Raw genomic sequence first — 18,780 nt, forward strand, 5'->3', positions numbered from 1 at the left:
AATTGGTTATTAATCCTCACTCACATTTCTCCATTTTACCACAAGGATATTACGATAAACTGTTATAAAACATGTCACTAGACTCTAAAGAAACTGAATATCCATCTAACTCTCTCTGATCCTTCAGCCTAGTAACACTATTAGAACAGTATTGTTCTGTCATCTTGGACCACAGTGAAGACCACCCCTAGGGAATGACAGAATGGGAAAATGGAAGAAAGCTGGTCTCTAGCAACTTTGTGGAGTTGCCATTCCTGCCCTGGGCTGTCTATTGTCAGAATTCTTTTAACTGGGAGAGAAATAAACTACTTTGTATAAAGAAAAAAACGGGATTATTACTCCCATAAATTGAAGTGATCCTAAAACCAAGAATACAAGCCTAGGGAGAATAAAGCAGGCCAAACTACGTGGTATTTTTTTCTTCCAAACAAATTTATTCTGTTCCAGCCCCAAAGAAGAGGAAGGACCTAAATTTTTAAAATAACAATAAAAATTGCTAAAAACAAAGCCATTATAAAATGAAGCCCCCTCCTTTAGCAATAAATACTGAACTGATATATACATATGAGGCTTAGGAAGGAGGCAACAACAGGAACCTTGGGGACTGTGTCCCATGGCAAGATCCCAAGCCTTCTACCAATTCCATGCTCTTTGCTTAAAACATAGAGAGCAGTGGAAGAGACAGCAGAGATATGCCAGAAGAGTATGTGGCCCTGGAGAGAGCTGGAACATGATGAGGACAGAGGAGAGAGAAGAGATACGAAGTGTAATACAGGCAGGGAAAAGGAAAGTTCATTTAAAACATTCCTCCCATTCCTGCTGAATCACTGGATGTGGCTGGACCAACTGCACAGGGCCTTGTCCCCTCTCCTCCAGTCCCTGTTGAGCACACAAGTCAAAGAAGGTCATTCACACTGTGGTCGCGATGCCACTGTAGCAACAGCCTGGCTGCTGGATCCCTGAGGCTTCCCATTCACCACCAGCAGGAGGGGCGTCTCCACTCGAACACTGGAAAAGGAATAGTCCTAGAAAAGACAGACAAAGGTTCATTACAGATTCCAAGATGGAAAAAGCTCTAGCATGGGGATACACCACTTGCAATTTTCTGCACCACCTCCCCCATTGCATACCCCCTCTACTTTCATCTCACATCAGACAAAACCGAGCTAACAAAGGGGACGAAATTTTCCCAAAGTTTTCAGTCTTCAGAAGGAAAACATGGAGCATGTAAGGTCATGCAGTGCCACTACAAGAATAAGACAGCTCTTTGATTCAAAAAAGGCAAGTTCCTGGCATTGCCTAACAAAGAATGCAACCAGCTCGCACAGAATCTGCCTTTTCCCACGGTGTTTCCTGATAATTAACTAGATACACACAGCAGCCAGCCAGAGCCAGTGGGAATCCTGAGAAAATCTCAGTCCAAATTGTTTATAAGGTCCTAATTTAATCCACCAAATACAAATTAAAGTTACTTCTCTTTTTTATATCAAGAGGAGGAAACAGAATATGTAACAGAATGTAGCCGTTTTCCTAATCACAAAAAGAATATCAGCTCACTTTATCAGTTCAAGTGTATTTTAAGTTGTAAAACATGTTAAATATGGCAATGAGAGGCAGGCTCTTTTAAGTCCAAGTAAATTTAAAAGTTCTCATAAACCAATTTTTTTAAGTCTTCACAGAAATATCGGTAAGTGACACCAAAAAATGACAATTTAAACAAGAAATACAAATTAAAATAATATTCATGCTATATTTTTCATGTAAAATTAGGAAACAACTTTTCAAAGGTTTCCAACCAGAGTTGAGAAAAAAACTAGAGAAACACTTATTTACATCCCTGTTGGTAGTGACAACTAACTAGTACAATTTTCCAAAGAAATATTTGGCAATATGTATCAAAAGCATCTGAATTCTGCATACCCTTTGGACCCAGGACTCTGCATTAGAAATTCATTTAAGGAAATAATCACAGATACAAGCAAAGATATAAAAATCTTCACTGTGTTTCTAATTTTTTTTCTATTATAAAAGTACTAATCTAGATCTGAGGTCATCAAAGTCTTTCTGTAAAGGGCCAGAGAGTAAATATTTTAGGCTTTGTAGGTCAAATGGTCTCTGTTACGGAACAAGTCACCTCTGACAACACAGTGCAAAAACAGCCACAGACAATAGTAAGCAAATGAGTGTGGCTGTGTTCCAATAAAGCTTTATTTGTGGACACTGAAATCTGAATTTCCTGTAATTTTCACACATCACAAAATATTATGCTTCTGTCAGTTTTTTCATTTAAGAACACAGAAACCATTCTCTTTTTCTTTTTCTTTTTTTTTTTTTTTTTTTTGAGGCAAAGACTTTCTCTATCACCCAGGCTGGCATGCAATGAGACAATGATGGCTTACTGTAGCCTCAAACTCCTGGGATAAAGTGGTTCTCTCACTTCAACCTCCTCAGTAGCTGGGACTACAGGCATGTGCTGCAATACCTGGCTAAGTTTTTAAACATCTTTTTGTAGACACAGGGTCTCACTATGTGTTGCCCAGGTTGGTCTTAAACTCCTGGGCTCAAGTGATCCTCCCACCTTGGCCTTCCAAAAGTGCTGGGATTTTAGGCATAAGCCACCATGCCCAGCCTAAAAACCATTCTTAATAAAAACAAGCAGTGAGCCAGATTTGGTCCATGGGCTTTGCCAACCCCTGATCTAAATGGTTAAACAGTGGTTAAATATCTACATTCATAAGGTTTTTGTAAGAATTGAATGGGACAAGGCAGGCAATAAAAACTCTTAGCACAGTGTCTGGCACTCAATTAAGTGTTAAATAAATGTTAACTATCATTACCATCTTCATCATCCCCTGTCTACTCAATGTGTGAAATATGTAAAAACATGGGAAACATTCACAAACATTTGCATATAATATCCCACTCATGATTTAAAATATAGATATAAATATACGTGTATATATTTATGAAAAGAAAAAAGACTTCAGGTATATACACCAAACTGTTAACAGTAACAGTTAAAAAGTAGTAACATCTGAGTGATAACACCTGAGTGATAATATTTCACTCCATTTTTTTATTTTTTTGCTTACCAGCTTACCTTTTTAGTAAAAAACTATATATAAAACATACACACAAATATATATACACATAACCTACACACATACTCACATATAATTATTTCTATATCTTTTATAAAAGATATAGAAATAATTGGTTCTACTTTTAGAGCCTATGAGTTGGAAGAGAATCCTCGCCATCACTCACCTTTCCCTTGTGCTGAATTTGGTGAAGACGCAGGTTAGGCTCAGGGATGGCTACAGAGTCTCCAATGAGCACTCCCCAGCTCTGCACTATATTGTACACCATCACTGCATAGCAAGGTCCATCTGAATCTACCAGGCCAAATGTACTGCCAGGTAAAGATAGATTAGGAGAGAGGACAACAAAAAGGTATGCAGGTAGGAAAGAAGAGCAGAAAGAGTAGTTTAAAAATACTAGCAAAATACTGGACTTAAAGTCAGTGACAGGTAATTAAAATAAAATATAAAATTTAATTTAATTAAAGTTTAAAAATAAAATACTAACAAAATAAACAAATGCTTTTTCTCAGTTACTCAGAAAACCTATGAGAGGTACCATCCTCCACTTTGTACATCTGAGTCTTCATTTTTCTGAAACTCATCAATCTGTCACTTTGCTAAGAACTTAGGACAAAGCACACTGAAGCCATTCAACAAATATTAATGAAGAACTAGACCAAAATGTTACAATTGTAACATTATTCCTGATCTATCAATTTAACTATCATACTCTTTTTTGGTTTTTTGTTTATTTGTTTGTTTTGAGATGGAGTCTTGCTCAGTCGCCCAGGCTGGAGTGCAGTGGCGCGATCTCGGCTCACTGCAAGCTCCGCCTCCCGGGTTCATGCCATTCTCCTGCCTCAGCCTCCCCAGTAGCTGGGACTATAGGCGCCCGCCACTACGCCCAGCTAGTTTTGTTTTGTTTTTTGTTTTTTGTTTTTTTTTGTATTTTTAGTAGAGACGGGGTTTCACTGTGTTAGCCAGGATGGTCTCAATCTCCTGACCTCATGATCCGCCCATCTCGGCCTGCCAAAGTGCTGGGATTACAGGCGTGAGCCACCGCGCCCAGCCAACTATCATGCTCTTAACCAAAGCCTCTAACCATCACTGTCTGTGTAGTTTAATTCCACAAACTTTCACCACACATTACATATGTGCCAAGCATTGTGTTTAGCAGTAAGATACCAATCCAGCTATGAATGACCTATAGTCTAGCAGGAGTCAAACAATGAAGTCATCACTTACAGTAAAGTGTGATGAGTGCTAGAATCGCTTTTCCCTTGTGCTGAATTCAGTGAAGCCACAGATTGGACTGTGGGAGCCCAGAGGAGAACTATCTAAATCAAAATTGGAAAGCAGGAAAGATTTCCTGGAAGAGGTGATGCTCGAAGTGAATCTTAAAGGGTAAAAAACCAGCTGGGTTAAAATAGAAAAATTAATCCTCAGTAAAAATTTTAAAAACCTCTGAGGGGACAGGAACAGAGATTGCCTTGGAGGGAACATGAGGGAACTTCCCAGAATGGTGGTAATGATCTCTGTTTGGGTTATACAGATATTTTCCATTTGTTAAAAGCTATGAAATGTACACTTAAAATTGCACCTTTCATTGTATGTAAATTTTACATAAAAAGAAAAAATTGAAATACTGAACTCAGTTAATGACTGCATGCTAAAGTATGTAAAGTATATTGATCTCTGCAATTTACTCTGACAGCAGGATAAACAGACCGATACGTAATAAGCTAAGTAAAATAAAATGTTAATGGAAGAATATAAGTGATTGAGAACACAAATGTTCAATGTAAAATTCTTTCAACTTAGCTGTATGTTTGAAAATTTTTGAAACAAAATGTTAGAGGCAGAAGAGGATGTTAGCCATGTCAAGAAGAAGCTAGAGATTATCCAGGCAGAGTAACTGTATGCAAGACACAGAGGCATGAAAACAGCTGTTCTAAAACCAACAAAATTGTTCCGTGGTTGAAACAAAAGGCACAGGTGGGAAAGAGACAGAAGATAATGGACAGAGAAGTAGGAAGCAAATCATGAAGGACTTTGTATGCTAAGCTAAGTAGTTCACACTTTATCCCAAAAGCTACATATAGTACCAGCAAGGAATCTTAAATAAGAAGTAGCAATGGTCAGATTTACATCTAAGAAACATTTCTCTGGCAGCACTGTGGAACACTGGAGGAAACCAGACAATTAGGGAGATCTATTTGGAGAAGTGATAAAGGGGTGAATTAAGGTGGTAAACACAGAGAAGTCAAGTCTATAGGACAAAAAAGGCAAATCTTTTTGGAGAATGGAGAAGCCTATTCTTCCAAAAGTCTTAATCAAGTGACTGAGAGGTAATACCATTCATTCACAAGGAATCCAGGGAGGAGAAACAGATTTACAGAGAAAGATTTAGGTGAGTAATACTGAAATACTGAGTTAGAGATTTCTTATTGGAACCCAAAGGCAGTTGGTTATAGGGATCCAACACTTGGAAATGAAGCTTGGGCTGGAGATACATCTGTGACATATAGGAGGCTGCCAAAGCCTTGGGTTTATACGACATCACAAGGCAAGATGATCTATAGACAGGATGGAGAAGAATCACACTCATGCCATCACGTGACACACCTGAATTCACAGGAAACATTGCAATCAAGCAAAGCACTCTCCTGATGAATCCAGTCAAAGCCTCGGAATCCTTCTACATAGTATGTCAGGCAACCACTGACAAGTGATCAAAGTTGGCAACTATAGGCCATCCTGGTATAAAGAGAAAAAAGGAAAAAAACAAAAATAGAGTCCTGAGAATCTAAGATTTAAAAGCTGGGCAGAAAAAGAGAAACCAAGGAGTGGCAAAATATCTATTTGTTCTCAAGGTCTTCTAAAACCTACCTTTGTCTATATCCCTTTCTAATTCTTCTCAGCTCTAGGATTTGCTCTAGTTAACTAAACTGTTCTCAGCTACCTTTTTGCCCTTCAACTCATCAAACACACAAACCCCTAGAAAACGCCATGGAGAAAGCTGGGCCATATAATGGGAATTGTGAATATTTCCGTTTAGATGGAACAGAAGGCAACTGTGAAAGGCAATAGTTACAGATAAGTCAGAATGTTTTGGAACCACGCAATAGAAGTTGCTGAATCCAGTGCCTAGAAAGACAATGGTGATCCTAGGAAAATAATAATTTCAGTAGAAAAGAGAAAGGGGAAACCAGTCAACCAGGGATTAGGAAGTGAGTGAAGGACCAAGGAGTGGTGGCACTCACTAAACCCTAACTTTTCAAGATCCAAAAATTTTCTAAATAAATATTCTTAATTCATTTCCTCCGCTGCTAGCAGCACCTGCACCTGGGTCCTTGACATTTCTTTTTTTTTTTTTTTTTTTGAGACAGAGTCTCGCTCAGTCGCCCAGGCTGGAGTGCAGTGGCCAGATCTCAGCTCACTGCAAGCTCCGCCTCCCGGGTTCACGCCATTCTCCGGCCTCAGCCTCCCGAGTAGCTGGGACTATAGGCGCCCGCCACCTCGCCCGGCTAGTTGTCTTTTTTAGTAGAGACTGGGTTTCACCGTGTTAGCCAGGATGGTCTTGATCTCCTGACCTCGTGATCCGCCTGTCTCGGCCTCCCAAAGTGCTGGGATTACAGGCTTGAGCCACCGCGCCCGGCCTGACATTTCTTTTTTCTCACTCCCTATTACACATATACTACACACTCAACAAATATTTGTTGAATGACATCTAAGACAATCTCCCAACCAGACTTTAAATTATAACTCAAAGCTCACTTTTCAGAACTGCCTAAGTATACCTAAGTACAAACAGGACTAAGAATTTGTCCTCCTTCAACTTCTATGATCATGAAAATGCAAAGGGACAGAAGAATTTTGAGGTTTCTGTCTTATAAAAAAAAAGTCCTGCCAAATTTCAACTATGGATATAGGAACCCACATAGCACCAAACTCAAGGATAAAAAACGGGCAGTGACAGAATCTACAAAAGCCTCTGATCAAAAGATTGTTAAACATCACCTAGGCAATATCTGCCCATGGGACAGTCACAGAAGGAAATTAGAAGTCACAAATCTGTGACCACTGACAATCTCCTCAACTGCCAGGGAAAGAACAGGAAGTGACAGCAATTAGTTCAAAAGGGTAAAACGGGGGAAATCCAAGAGAAACTCACAAGGGGACTTTCTCTTCTGTGGTAAGGCTAAACACCACCTTTCCCAGGATGACGGCACCACTGTTCACCCCAGGCTGAAGCGTACTCAGTGGCTTGAGCTCCAGGGTCACTTTCTGCCCAGAGGCTGACTGGTAGTGCCCATCACCGCAAGGGCCTAGATGGGCTGGGCGCAAGCTTCCCAGCATGCTCTGCAGCTTTTTGGTCTTCACCTTTCCCTACAAAGAAGAGGAAATAGGTAAGAAGCTGGAAACTAGTTGCCTTCCTTGAGACTCTAATCCTTCCCTCCCACCCACTTCTATAGGGTCACGACCTCCTAAACCTATTTATTCTTATTTTATTGACCCACAGCAAAAAAAAAAAAAAAAAGTAGAATTCAGCCCTTTAGACATGTTTACCTTACTCTCAAGGAGGCTGGTTAATCTATCCAGGAATTCCAGAAGTTGTTGCTCTCGTTGCCGGGGCTCTGGCCAGGCAGGGTCCAGGGCAGCAGCCCGAGAGAAGCCCTCCAGGGCCTCCCCATAGCTCTCTTCGTATTTATGCAACTGTACAAGAAGTATATCCCAATTAGAAGTATATCTAAACAAACTATCCCGAGGGAATAATGGCACCATGGACTAGGAATCTAGAGAAATAAACTGTTTTCCTTCCTGGTTATTTTCCTGTACTATAATAAACAGCCTCAAGAGCTGGTAACACCTTATATCCTTCTTCCTAGCCAAGATGATCACAATCCCAAAGATGGAATCATTTTAAAGAAGCTAATTTCCAAACTCTAAAATAGTTAAGTTGTATACCTTGGGTCACTTGACCTTTATATTTACTTAACATTTCAGAAGTCTTCTGAAAGATGCCCCCATTGTCTACATATTCTTCTACCTCCTCAGCCCCTTCTCCTTTCCCTCCAGTGACTACAACAGATACTGAAGCCAAACCGAGCTAGCTGTTTATAGAACAGCACGGCTTTCCTCTCGCAGTCTGTACCCAGTCTGTGTCCCTATGCACACTCCGTTATCCTCACAAGCTAAGACCTAGGTGTCTTATTTATTTGACCCTCAGATGACTATACCCCAAAGGTCTTACCGTCGCCCTGTTCAAATGAAGGTCAGGATTGCTAGAAGCTTTTCTGTCAACCTTCTCCTATAATGGGATAAAAAGATTATCAGGGGATCCTGTCTCAATGTTAAGGACTAACATGCCCAACATGTCCTACACCTCCTCTTCCTAGAGAAATGGAAGTTTCTTCCTTGCCAAAATGTAATCTATACCACAGAAGCAGTTACTGTATAACAAGTGTGGGTATCTTAGTCCCTAAAACCTTAGGGATATAAGTGTTTTTGTATGTGTAAGACTTTAAAATATTATTGTAATTTATCCATGTAGCATTGCAAAGATAGAATAAATCTTTATATAAATGAAATATGTGGCCCGGGCACAGTGGCTCACGCCTGTAATCCCAGCACTTTGGAAAGCCGAGGCGGGTAGATCACGAGGTCAAGAGATTGAGACCATCCTGGCCAACATGGTGAAACCTTGTCTCTACTAAAAATACAAAAATTAGCTGGGCATGGTGGCGCACGCCTGTAATACCAGCTACTCAAGAGGCTGAGGCAGGAGAATCACTTGAACCTGGGAGACAGAGGTTGCAGTGAGCCAAGATCGTGCCACTGCACTCCAGCCTGGGTGGCAGAGTGAGACTCCTTCTCAACAACAACAAAAAAAGATTAAAAAGCGACTATTTAGCAGAAGCCAAATATAAAATGTTGAAGGAATACACCATACTACTCTTTAAAATGTAAACATTCACCGAATTAAGAAATCAGAGTAAAATATAATTGCTCTAAAAGTTCCATGATTGAAAAAAGGCAGTTTAAAGTTAGAGTTGCGGGGAGAGTGGCAGGAGTGGGAGAAAAACAAATTTAAAAGGGCAGTCCCTGAATTGCAAACATGAACATACAGTAGCTGTGTTCTTTATTCTACCACATGGAGCAGAGTAAGTAATGATAAGTTAAAAAGCAATTCTCTGTATCAAGAGAAGCAAAAGAAGAAAGGTAAATATGAGAGCTAAATAAAAAGTGCTCAGAGGACCAATGTGAAGTCAGAAGCCAATTCTAATAATGAGAAAAAAGGCACTCAAAGTCTGAGGGAAAGCCCTATGCAAATGCCTATCAATACAAAAATGCTTGAAAACCTAAACAAATTTCTTGAAAACCTAAATAATCTAATTCACTTAATTCCTAGGAAATGACACAGAACAAGCTACACATTGTTTTCTCTTTCAGCCCATGGGAAATCCAGAGCCATATTATCTAACGGTTAATTTGGGAATAGCACTTAATTTACACTGAAGTATAAGTTTTTCATTGTTCTTTAAAATGAATGTGACCAGGCGCGGTGGCTCAAGCCTGTAATCCCAGCACTTTGGGAGGCCGAGACGGGCGGATCACGAGGTCAGGAGATCGAGACCATCCTGGCTAACACGGTGAAACCCCGTCTCTACTAAAAAATACAAAAAAACTAGCCGGGTGAGGTGGCGGGCGCCTGTAGTCCCAGCTACTCAGGAGGCTGAGGCAGGAGAATGGCGTGAACCTGGGAGGCGGAGCTTGCAGTGAGCTGAGATCCGGCCACTGCACTCCAGCCTGGGCGACAGAGTGAGACTCCGTCTCAAAAAAAAAAGAACGTACAAAAATATTAATAAGCATTATTTTAATAACTTTCTTCTCATTAAGAAAGATGAACACGTTGAGGCAGCTCTGTGATTTGGTTATGTATGTGTGTAAGAAACCCAGACAGGTTAAGGAGCTATCCAGCATCAACGCACCACAATGCAAGTGGTTCCTCACACTCACGTTATAAGAAGTCAGTCATCTCTGCAGACACATCTTTGGAAAATCACACAAATGAGATGCCAGCAAACACTGCCACTGCCTGTGATGCTTGCTAAAAGGGCCACAGAGAAGACTGAACAACGCTTTTGCTTCTGTTGTTGCCTATTCATCTGGCCTGGTGACCATAAGTACTTACTGCTTGGGCATAGGCACTGAGGGCTTGCTGGGAGATCTTTGGGTTCTGGCCAGTAGAGAAGTAAAGGGAAAGATATGAATTTCCAAGGATATCTGAAAGAGAAACACAGTGACGAATCATCTCAGAGTCCAAGTTCAAGATATGACTTATTTTGATCATTCTTGAAAGTATATTTGAGAGGTCCCACATGAAACCCAAATCAAGAACGACACGATACTTAGTATACCCAAAATTCCCCTACAATAGAGCAACAAGGTCCCCAAACTGAAATTTGAACAGACCGTACAAAAGCCCTGCCTTGCTTATGTGAAAACTAGGATCAAAAGGTCGAAGAGTTCCTAGAAAAGCAGTTCACCAAAATGTCTTTCGTGTGTCTTCAAAACAAAGATGCCCTGGCTTAAACCTCAGAGGCAGACTCAAAAGATGGACTGCAAATGTTGCTCTGATTGAAAACATCTGCTCTAGAACCCTGTTGGATATCTTTTGAGAGCACTCACACCAGGAGCGGCCATCATGGACATCCATCTGAACAGCCAGCTTAGCCTGTCGGACACTGTCCATGACATGGTGAGAATGTTCATCTTCAGTGCCAGTCCGCAGCTGGCGAAGCACCATTGACAGGTTTTGCAAGGAGACTTTGTTCCTGCACTGCAAATAGAAAAGGCACATACTCAATCTTCCCGATTCTACCTCCCCTTCCCAGATGTATTCTGAATTCAATCTTCTAAATCTAATTTTTTACTTTTTCAAATTTTTTGTTTTGGTTTGGTTTGGTTTGGTTTGGTTTGAGGTGGAGTCTTGCTCTGTCGCCCAGGCTGAAGTGCAATGGCACAATCTCAGCTCACTGCAACCTTTGCCTCCCGAGTTCAAGTCATTCTCCTGCCTCAGCTTCCCAAGTAGCTGGGACTACAGGTATTTACCACCATGCCCGGCTAATTTTGGTATTTTTAGTAGAGACAGGGTTTCACCATGTTGGCCAGGCTGGTCTCGAACTCCTGACCCCAAGTGATCTGCCCACCTCAGCCTCCCAAAGTGCTGAGATTACGGGCGGGGGTAAGCCACCGCACCTGGCCATATTTTTCTTTTTGAGACAGGGTCTCACTCTGTCACCCAGGATGGAGTGCAGTGGCACGATCTTGGCTCACAGCAACCTCCACCTCCTGGGTTCAAGTGATTCCTGTGCCTCAGCCTCCTGAGTAACTGGGATTACAGGCACGTGCAACCATGCCCAGGTAATTTTTGTGTATTTGGTAGAGGTGGCGTTTCATTATGTTGGCCAGGCTGGTCTCAAACTCGTGACCTCAAACGATCTGCCCACCTCGGCCTCCCAAAGTGCTGGGATTACAGGCATGAGTCACCACATCTGGCATATATATATATATTTATTTATTTATTTATTTTATTATTACTATTATTATTATATTTTTTAGAGATAAGGTCTCACCATGTTGCCTAGGCTGGTCTCAAAATCCTGAGCGCCAGTGATCCTCCTGCCTCAGCCTCTCAAAGTGCTAGGATTACAAGTATAAGCTACCATACCCAGGCTTAATTTTTTCATCTAAATTCTTGCTGCCATCTGTATCTTCAACCCCCATCTACAAGGATCAGCTTAGTTGCTAACTTTTCTTCACTTCCTTTCTCCCCCTGAACCTGATCCCATCATCATCTTCCTTTCCCAGGACCCTGCCTCTATTTTCCTCATTCAGGTCTGCTTTCCGACCTTTCCTCCCTCCTGATTCCGTCCTAGTTCAATTTCAGTTCTACTCTGGTATTCATGTCCTAGGAAAACTCACAGAACCAAAGAAATTCATCCTTCCCATCTGTGCTTTCCAAAAGGATAGGCGGCAGCTCACATGGGTAAGGGCTCCTGAGAAGCAGGTGTGGGCAGCTGCAACATCCCCTTTTTTCCAGTACACCTCACCCAGCTGGTTCCAGGCTTCCACCAGCTTGGGCTCCAGCTTCACAGCCTTTGACAGAAGCTCCTCAGCCTTAGGGCTATAGTCAGGAGTCACATTTAGTGCTTTCCCAGTTAGCATCAGAACTTGCGCCTTGCCCTGGACAGAACCTAAGAGGAAGAAAAAAAGATAAAGTGGGAAAAAAACAAGCAATCTTACAGTTAAAGACCAGGGCACTTTCTCTCAAAAAATAACTCCATGTCAGTTTTAGGAATAAAAAGAGTTGAGGAAAATATTTATCAACAAACCATTTATTGAAAGCTCACCATAAGCAGAGTGCTATAGTAGCTAATTGGGCAACAAAGAAAGCACTATTTCTAGAGCTTCTGCCATCTGTTTTTTGGGCCCCTATCTACAAGGATCAGCTCGGTTGCTAATTTTCCTAGAGGGATTTACAATCTAGGTGAAGACAAAGCATAAACATGGAAAATTAAAACCACGAAAAAGAGCATACAGCATTAGCCCAGTGAATGGGCTTTAACAAGTCAAGAGGAGTCAGGACAAATAGCTATCATTAAAACAAAAGACAGAGAGAAAGAAAAGACCCTCCAGATTAGAAAATGACATAAACAAAGACACAGAATCAAAAGTACATGTGGCCATGTTCAAGGGAGAATAAATGGTTCAACCTGGATGAAACAGAAAGTTCCTCTACAAGTAATTAGTCAGCGATAAGGTTAGAAAACAGAGTAAAACAATGGACACTTAAATACCAGGTTAAGGGGTTTAGACTTCAGCGAGTCAAAAGGCAGACAAGAGGATCAGGTTAAATGCATGAAGTAATGATTTAGGAAGATGACCATGGCCATCGTGTTATATAAGTGGATTTGAAAGTAAAAGAAATTAGAGGCAGAAAGTCAAATTACTGCAATAGTTCCAGTAAGTATGCTCTTTCATTTCATGCCATTTGCTATAATCAAATTTTAGAAAAAGTAGCTTAGGGAATGAAAGGTTGCACAGGGGCCCTGAGAAGTAATATTACATTGTACTACCCTATAGCAGTAACAGATAGGATACCAAAGAGTCTACGAGGAAGGAGTAAAGGTCGATCACATTTCACTGAAGGATGGGGGGTTGCACAGTCTCTAGGGCTCATACCCACTACTTCTTCCATCTGCTGTAGGGTCTTCTCCATCTCCTTCCGCACATCCTGTTGCTTCCTCCCAGCATCCTCAACACTATGTGTCTCAAAATAGCAGTCTCGAAATGAATAGAGCTGATCCACTAGTTCCTAAAAAGTATGACAATGGAACCATTAAGTGGAGAGAGCACTGGACAGGGAAACTTGAAATTGGCTAGCCATACCGTCTCTTGGTCTAGAAAGACCAATTCTCTTATCTCACCTAGGAATGGCACAATAGGCAAGTGGACAGGTTTACTAAAATGCCACAAATCATGAGGAAAAGCAGCCAGTACCCCAGGCCAGCTCTCATGGTCCCATGTTGTCCCATGCCAGTGTCTGTACTGTGATGACCGTTTTCTCTCCCTGCCCCAGCAGGGCTTCTAATATGACTAAACACTTCACATACCACAGTCATGAGGAGGGAAACACTGCAACTTAAGATAAACCAAAAGTTAGTAAGATCATTCTATATGGTCCTGGTCCTCAAAGAATAACACTTTGAAATTTACCCTTAAAGTTGGACTTCTCAACTAAAACCATTTTATTGCTGATTTTTCATATGCTGATATCTGAAAATACAATACAACCTTTGTGAATATAATAAACATGTTAGAGAGTCATTGTTTTCTACCACAAACATACCAATTTGAACTTGGTAACTTTGGTATTTTTGCAGCATTTTGTTATTTTTAAATGCTTATTGTGGTTTTGTTTAGTTCAATTTTTTGTCAAGTCATCTTCTAGGTGTCTTGGATTTTTTACAAGTAAATATTCTCTTTCCTCTTAAATGCCTCTGAGTCTTCCTGTCAGATAAGGCAAAGCTTTTCCACTACAGGTCAAGCATCCCTAATCCAAAAATCTGAAATCCTCCAAAATCCGAAACTTTTGAAATGCTGACACCACAAGTAGAATATTCCACACCTGACACACAGTCAAAATGCAGTCAAAGCATTGTTTCAGGCACAAAATTACTAAAAATATTGTATCAAACTACTTTCAGCCTATGTGTATAAAGTGTAAATGAAACAATTTTTTTTTTCTTTTTTAAAAGACAGGGTCACCAGGCACGGTGGTTCATGCCTGTAATCCCAGCACTTTGGTAGGCCCAGCCGGACGGATCACGAAGAGATCGAAACCATCCTGGTCAACATGGTGAAACCCAGTCTCTACTAAAAATGCAAAAATTAGCCAGGCATGGTGGTGCACACCTGTAGTCCCACCTACTTGGGAGGCTAAGGCAGGAGAATTGCTTGAATCTGGGAGACAGAGGCTGCAGTGAGCCGAGATCGCGCCACTGCACTCCAGCCTGGCAACAGAGTCTCAAAAAAAAAAAAAAAAAAAAAAAGGAAAGACAGCCTCATAGGCTACCCAGGCTGGTCTCAAACTCCTGATTTCAAGCAATCCCCCCACCTCAGCCTTCCAAAATGCTAGAACTACAGGCATAAGTCACCAAGTTTCATATTTAGATTTGGGTCCCATCCCCAAGTTATCTCATTATGTATATGCAGATATTCCAAAATGCAAAAAGATCTGAAATCCAAAAAACTTCTAGTCCTAAGTATTTTGGACAAGAGATACCCTATTCTTTCCTGAAACTGAACAGATAGCAGCAGAAATATATAATCACTTCCCATCGAGTCTAATCAACGGTCTTCACAACATATCCTGAATTCACCCACCTGACTCCGTCCCACTATGACCACTCCTGGATTACATCAGCTTCATTACTTGCCCAGAATGCAAGAGCTTCTTAACCAGTCATCTTGTTTCTGTTCTCATTCTCCTCACTGTAGTGGGAGTAATCTTATAAAAAATGTACATCATATCACAAACCTTCAAATAGTTTCCCATTGCAGACAGAATAAAATCCAAGTCCTTATCATGGCCTAGAAGACTGTATGAGCTGAACTACCACCACCCATCCTGACACAAACTTCACTTCTCAGCACTCTCTCTCCTACGATACTCAAGCCAGAGTGGCCTTCATGCAGTTTCTCAAACCCATCAAGCTCAGCCCACCCGGAAGCCCTTACACATGCTTTTCCTTATGCCTGGACACTTTCTCCAGATCTCTGCATAACTTATTCCTCATCATCATTTAGATCTTAGATCAAATATCAATTCCAGAGAGGTTTTCCCTAATTACTCAAACCAAATGAATATCTTCCTTCTCTCGTCTACTGTTAAATCATACTCTTATTTTCTTCATACTTATTTAAAATCATGTGGCCTATCATTAATTGTCTATTGTCTGCCTCCATCACTGAAATGTAACCTCCAGGATGGAAAGGACTTTATTCTGTTTTGTTTCGAGCTACACCTGAGCACCAGAACAGGACTTGGGATATAATAGGCTCTCATTCACTATACTTGATTGAATTAACTAACTAACTACCCCTGTTCTAACAAATACATATGTGCTATACTTAATTTAAAATCCTATCCAGAATGAAGAGAACAGACTAGCACCCTCTGCAGTAATGCTTTTCAAATTTTATTGTATTATATCCAAGACCCAGCCTGCAGAGACTCTGATTTTAACAGTTTAGCAGAACTCAAAATTCTACATTTTTAACAGGCACCCCAGATGATTGTAATGAAACTGTAAAACACACTTTGAGAAATATCCTTTTATACATTCCTTTTACACTAAAATGTCTATAACAATGAAATCAAAGTTTACCACCATCTCCATGAACAGCAACACCATTATCTAATCCTTTTCCTCTTCTCTACTTCACTCCTTTATTCCATTCCTGCACCGACCCCACCCCAACATAACTGAAGTATCCTCTCCCAAGCTGTTTAGGACATTTACCACAAATGAACCTAGGAAAAGACAATTCTCATAAAAAATTACAACCAATTTCCTTTTGTCCTGAAATCAACATGGCTGCAAATTAAGAGTTTTAGAGGGGGGCTTAATGATTGGTTTTAGTTGTTAAAGCAAACATTCAAGAACTTGTTTGGTTTTATTGTTTGGTTTTGTTTTCCTCTGGACTGAACGTTTTTAGAAACTTATTTTCTCATGGCAAAATCAATACATGTAAGTTGTTAAAATTCAAATGGATACATGTAAAAAACAGAAAGTAAAAAATTCCCCCAAACAACCTCAGTGATAACCACTGATTTGTATACCTTTTCAGATTCTTTTCTGTACATATACAAACGTATATACACCAATAATGTTTCTAATATAGAACCAGAATTGATTCTCTGATTTCAGTCAGTCACAATTAGGGAATAAAATGAAGTTAATCCAAATCAGTTGGAACACTAAAAAGTGTTAGTTACTATTTTAATCTACTCAAGAACAAAGAAATTTCACCAATATTTAAATTTGTGCGTTAAACACCTTTAGGCGAGTTACAAGCCTGTCATAGTTCTAATATTTAAGTTACAGGCTGTCTTAGAACGAAGAACTGAGTTCCTGAGGTTTAAGGAAAATCGTGGGTCCTTAAAGGCAAAGAGCCAAGCAATTAGTTAACGCCTCCCTACCAAGCCCAAAAGCCTAGTCTTACTCAGAAGCAGAGTCATCTGTCGACTACGTGGAGTCTGGACCCCTCTGCATCAGACCCCAAAGTGGAACTACACATGTTGAAAGAAATCAAAACTGAAATCCTAAGGGGAGTAACCAGGACACTTGCAGTGCAGGTCATCAGTGTGATTGTTGCCAAATTCAAAGCAGAAAGATGTTAAATGGCTTTTGTAGGGATCAAAACAACATGTGATAATAGTTTATGCAGATCTGCCATACACATGTATATGCTATTCGTTATGGATGAATCGAGAAAACAACGTCCTCTCTAAAAATGTACATGAATAGTTAGGAGCAACAAATCCTCTTCCATACAGGACTGAAATTAACCGCAGTCAGGTAGACAGCAGGAGGTTCCAACACACTGGGAGGCTCCCTCGCTGGCTGCGGCTGCACCCTCGAGGGTTGTTATAGTAACCGCACAGACGCAAGCAGCTTCGCGTGTGTGCCGGGGAATTCGCGGGCACTACATAAACTGGACTCCCTGCTTCATTCGGAGTAACAAAAACACATACAGATTTTAATCTAAGGCCCCACCTGCAATTTCTGCAAGATCGGCTTGACTTCTTCCTCTTCATCAGCCATCATCTCCCGGCCACTCCACCCCCAACTTTATAACCACAGAGACGCACGCCCTCTCTCATCGCGGAACCACAGCGACACCTGGCGCTCTGGAGGCTTTTCTGCCCACGAAGGGCTTTGCTTCAAACCAACTTAACTATTTCCTACAGCACATAGATGCTCTGCAATCACTTTTGAGTTCATAAACTTGTTTCTTTCCCAGATCCTGGAAACAAAATGTCCTCAGCTTAATTTCTATATTCTTGTTTCATATCTTCCTACTTATTTATACTAAGATTATAATACTCCATGAAGAAGAGAGTTTAAGAAGTGCACACCTGTGTTGTTTGAAATTTTTAAAGGCATGTAGTACAATGGCTACTTTACTCAATCTTTTCCAAACTTTGCAATAACTTTCTATGTGTGATTAATTTTATCATTTTAATGCACTATCCTAATAAATACTACACTTGGGATGGCTCATAAAAACCACCATGCTGTACACTAATAATGCCTCCATATTTATAGACAACATCCAGAAGGATATATAAGAAACAATGTCTGCAGAGGGAAACAGAAACTGGGGAGCTGTGGGTAAGCGAAGAAAATTTTCACTGCCTGCGCTTTTGAATTTTCTTGCCATCTATATGTATCACCTATTCAAATATAAACATAATTTTTAAATAAAAAATTATTTGCTTCTACATAGTCTCTGGAAAGACACAAGACACTGGCAACACTATTGCTTACAAAGAGCAGAAGTGAGCGGCTGGAGCAAAAATGAGTGACTAGGGATAGACTTTTCACTCTATACCTTTTTTGTAACTTTCAAGTTTGTACCTTGTGAATATATTAAACTTGTGAATAAATCTTTTAAAGTGTCATGTAATATTCCTGACAGTTTTGCTTTACTTTTTTAGTTTTAATTACAGCTTCAAGTTGATTCTGTGAACCTAACAAAGAAGCAAAACGTTCAAGGCAGAAATCATGAATATACATAAAATCATTTCCTCAAATCATTTTCCAACATAAAGGAAATAGTTTGTATTGTAACCTATAAAATCTATGTCATTAGCTATAAAATAGGGAGGGATGTTTTAAAACTTTTTTTTTGAGACACAGTGAGAAAAAAGTCTCACTGTGTAGCCCAGGCTGGAGGGCAATGGCACGATCTCGGTTCACTGCAACCTCTGCCTCCGAGTTCAAGCGATTCTCCTGCCTCAGCCTCCAGAGTAGCTGGGACTACAGTGGGACTACAGGCACATGCCACCACGCCTGGCTAATTTTTTGTGTGTATTTTTAGTAGAGATGGGGTTTCACCGTGT

General features: G+C 40.5%; 1 protein-coding gene and 1 long non-coding RNA gene across 7 annotated transcripts; one reads left to right on the forward strand and one right to left on the reverse strand.

Moving 5' to 3' along the window:
• Nucleotides 1–413: 413 nt before the first annotated feature.
• On the reverse strand, nt 414–17,496 carry TTC5 (tetratricopeptide repeat domain 5). 6 transcript variants are annotated; one of them, XM_015143198.3, is made up of 10 exons: nt 17,432–17,496; nt 13,332–13,464; nt 12,132–12,343; nt 10,776–10,926; nt 10,279–10,370; nt 8,338–8,394; nt 7,653–7,799; nt 7,258–7,472; nt 3,268–3,412; nt 414–1,025 (listed from the first exon to the last, which is right to left on the reverse strand). In XM_015143198.3, exons 1-10 carry the CDS (start codon nt 17,480–17,482, stop codon nt 906–908), a joined length of 1,323 nt encoding a protein of 440 aa, XP_014998684.3. In that variant the 5' UTR covers nt 17,483–17,496; the 3' UTR covers nt 414–905. The 6 variants fall into 6 exon arrangements, 4 of the variants coding, with proteins under 4 accessions (XP_014998684.3, XP_028707182.2, XP_077796607.1 ...); XR_013396037.1 differs by lacking the exons at nt 414–1,025; nt 3,268–3,412 and adding an exon at nt 4,001–5,881 and having other exon boundaries at nt 7,031–7,472; XR_013396036.1 differs by lacking the exons at nt 414–1,025; nt 3,268–3,412 and adding an exon at nt 4,001–5,889 and having other exon boundaries at nt 7,031–7,472.
• On the forward strand, nt 11,013–17,502 carry LOC144330139 (uncharacterized). The gene is made up of 3 exons (XR_013396038.1): nt 11,013–11,239; nt 14,549–14,604; nt 14,788–17,502. It is a non-coding gene; the product is annotated as an uncharacterized LOC144330139 (long non-coding RNA).
• Nucleotides 17,503–18,780: the final 1,278 nt, after the last annotated feature.

This window comes from Macaca mulatta, chromosome 7 (genome assembly GCF_049350105.2).
Source record: "Macaca mulatta isolate MMU2019108-1 chromosome 7, T2T-MMU8v2.0, whole genome shotgun sequence".
NCBI classification, from domain to species: Eukaryota; Metazoa; Chordata; class Mammalia; order Primates; family Cercopithecidae; genus Macaca; species Macaca mulatta.

Coding starts and splice junctions, on each gene's coding strand:
- TTC5 (XM_015143198.3), bottom strand. CDS start 17,482: ATGATGGCTGATGAAGAGGAAGAAGTCAAGCCGATCTTGCAGAAATTG. Junction 10,927..12,131: donor TCTCAGGAGCCCTTACCCAT/GTGAGCTGCCGC, acceptor TTCTATTTGCAG/TGCAGGAACAAAGTCTCCTT. Junction 10,371..10,775: donor CCATGATGGCCGCTCCTGGT/GTGAGTGCTCTC, acceptor TTTCTCTTTCAG/ATATCCTTGGAAATTCATAT.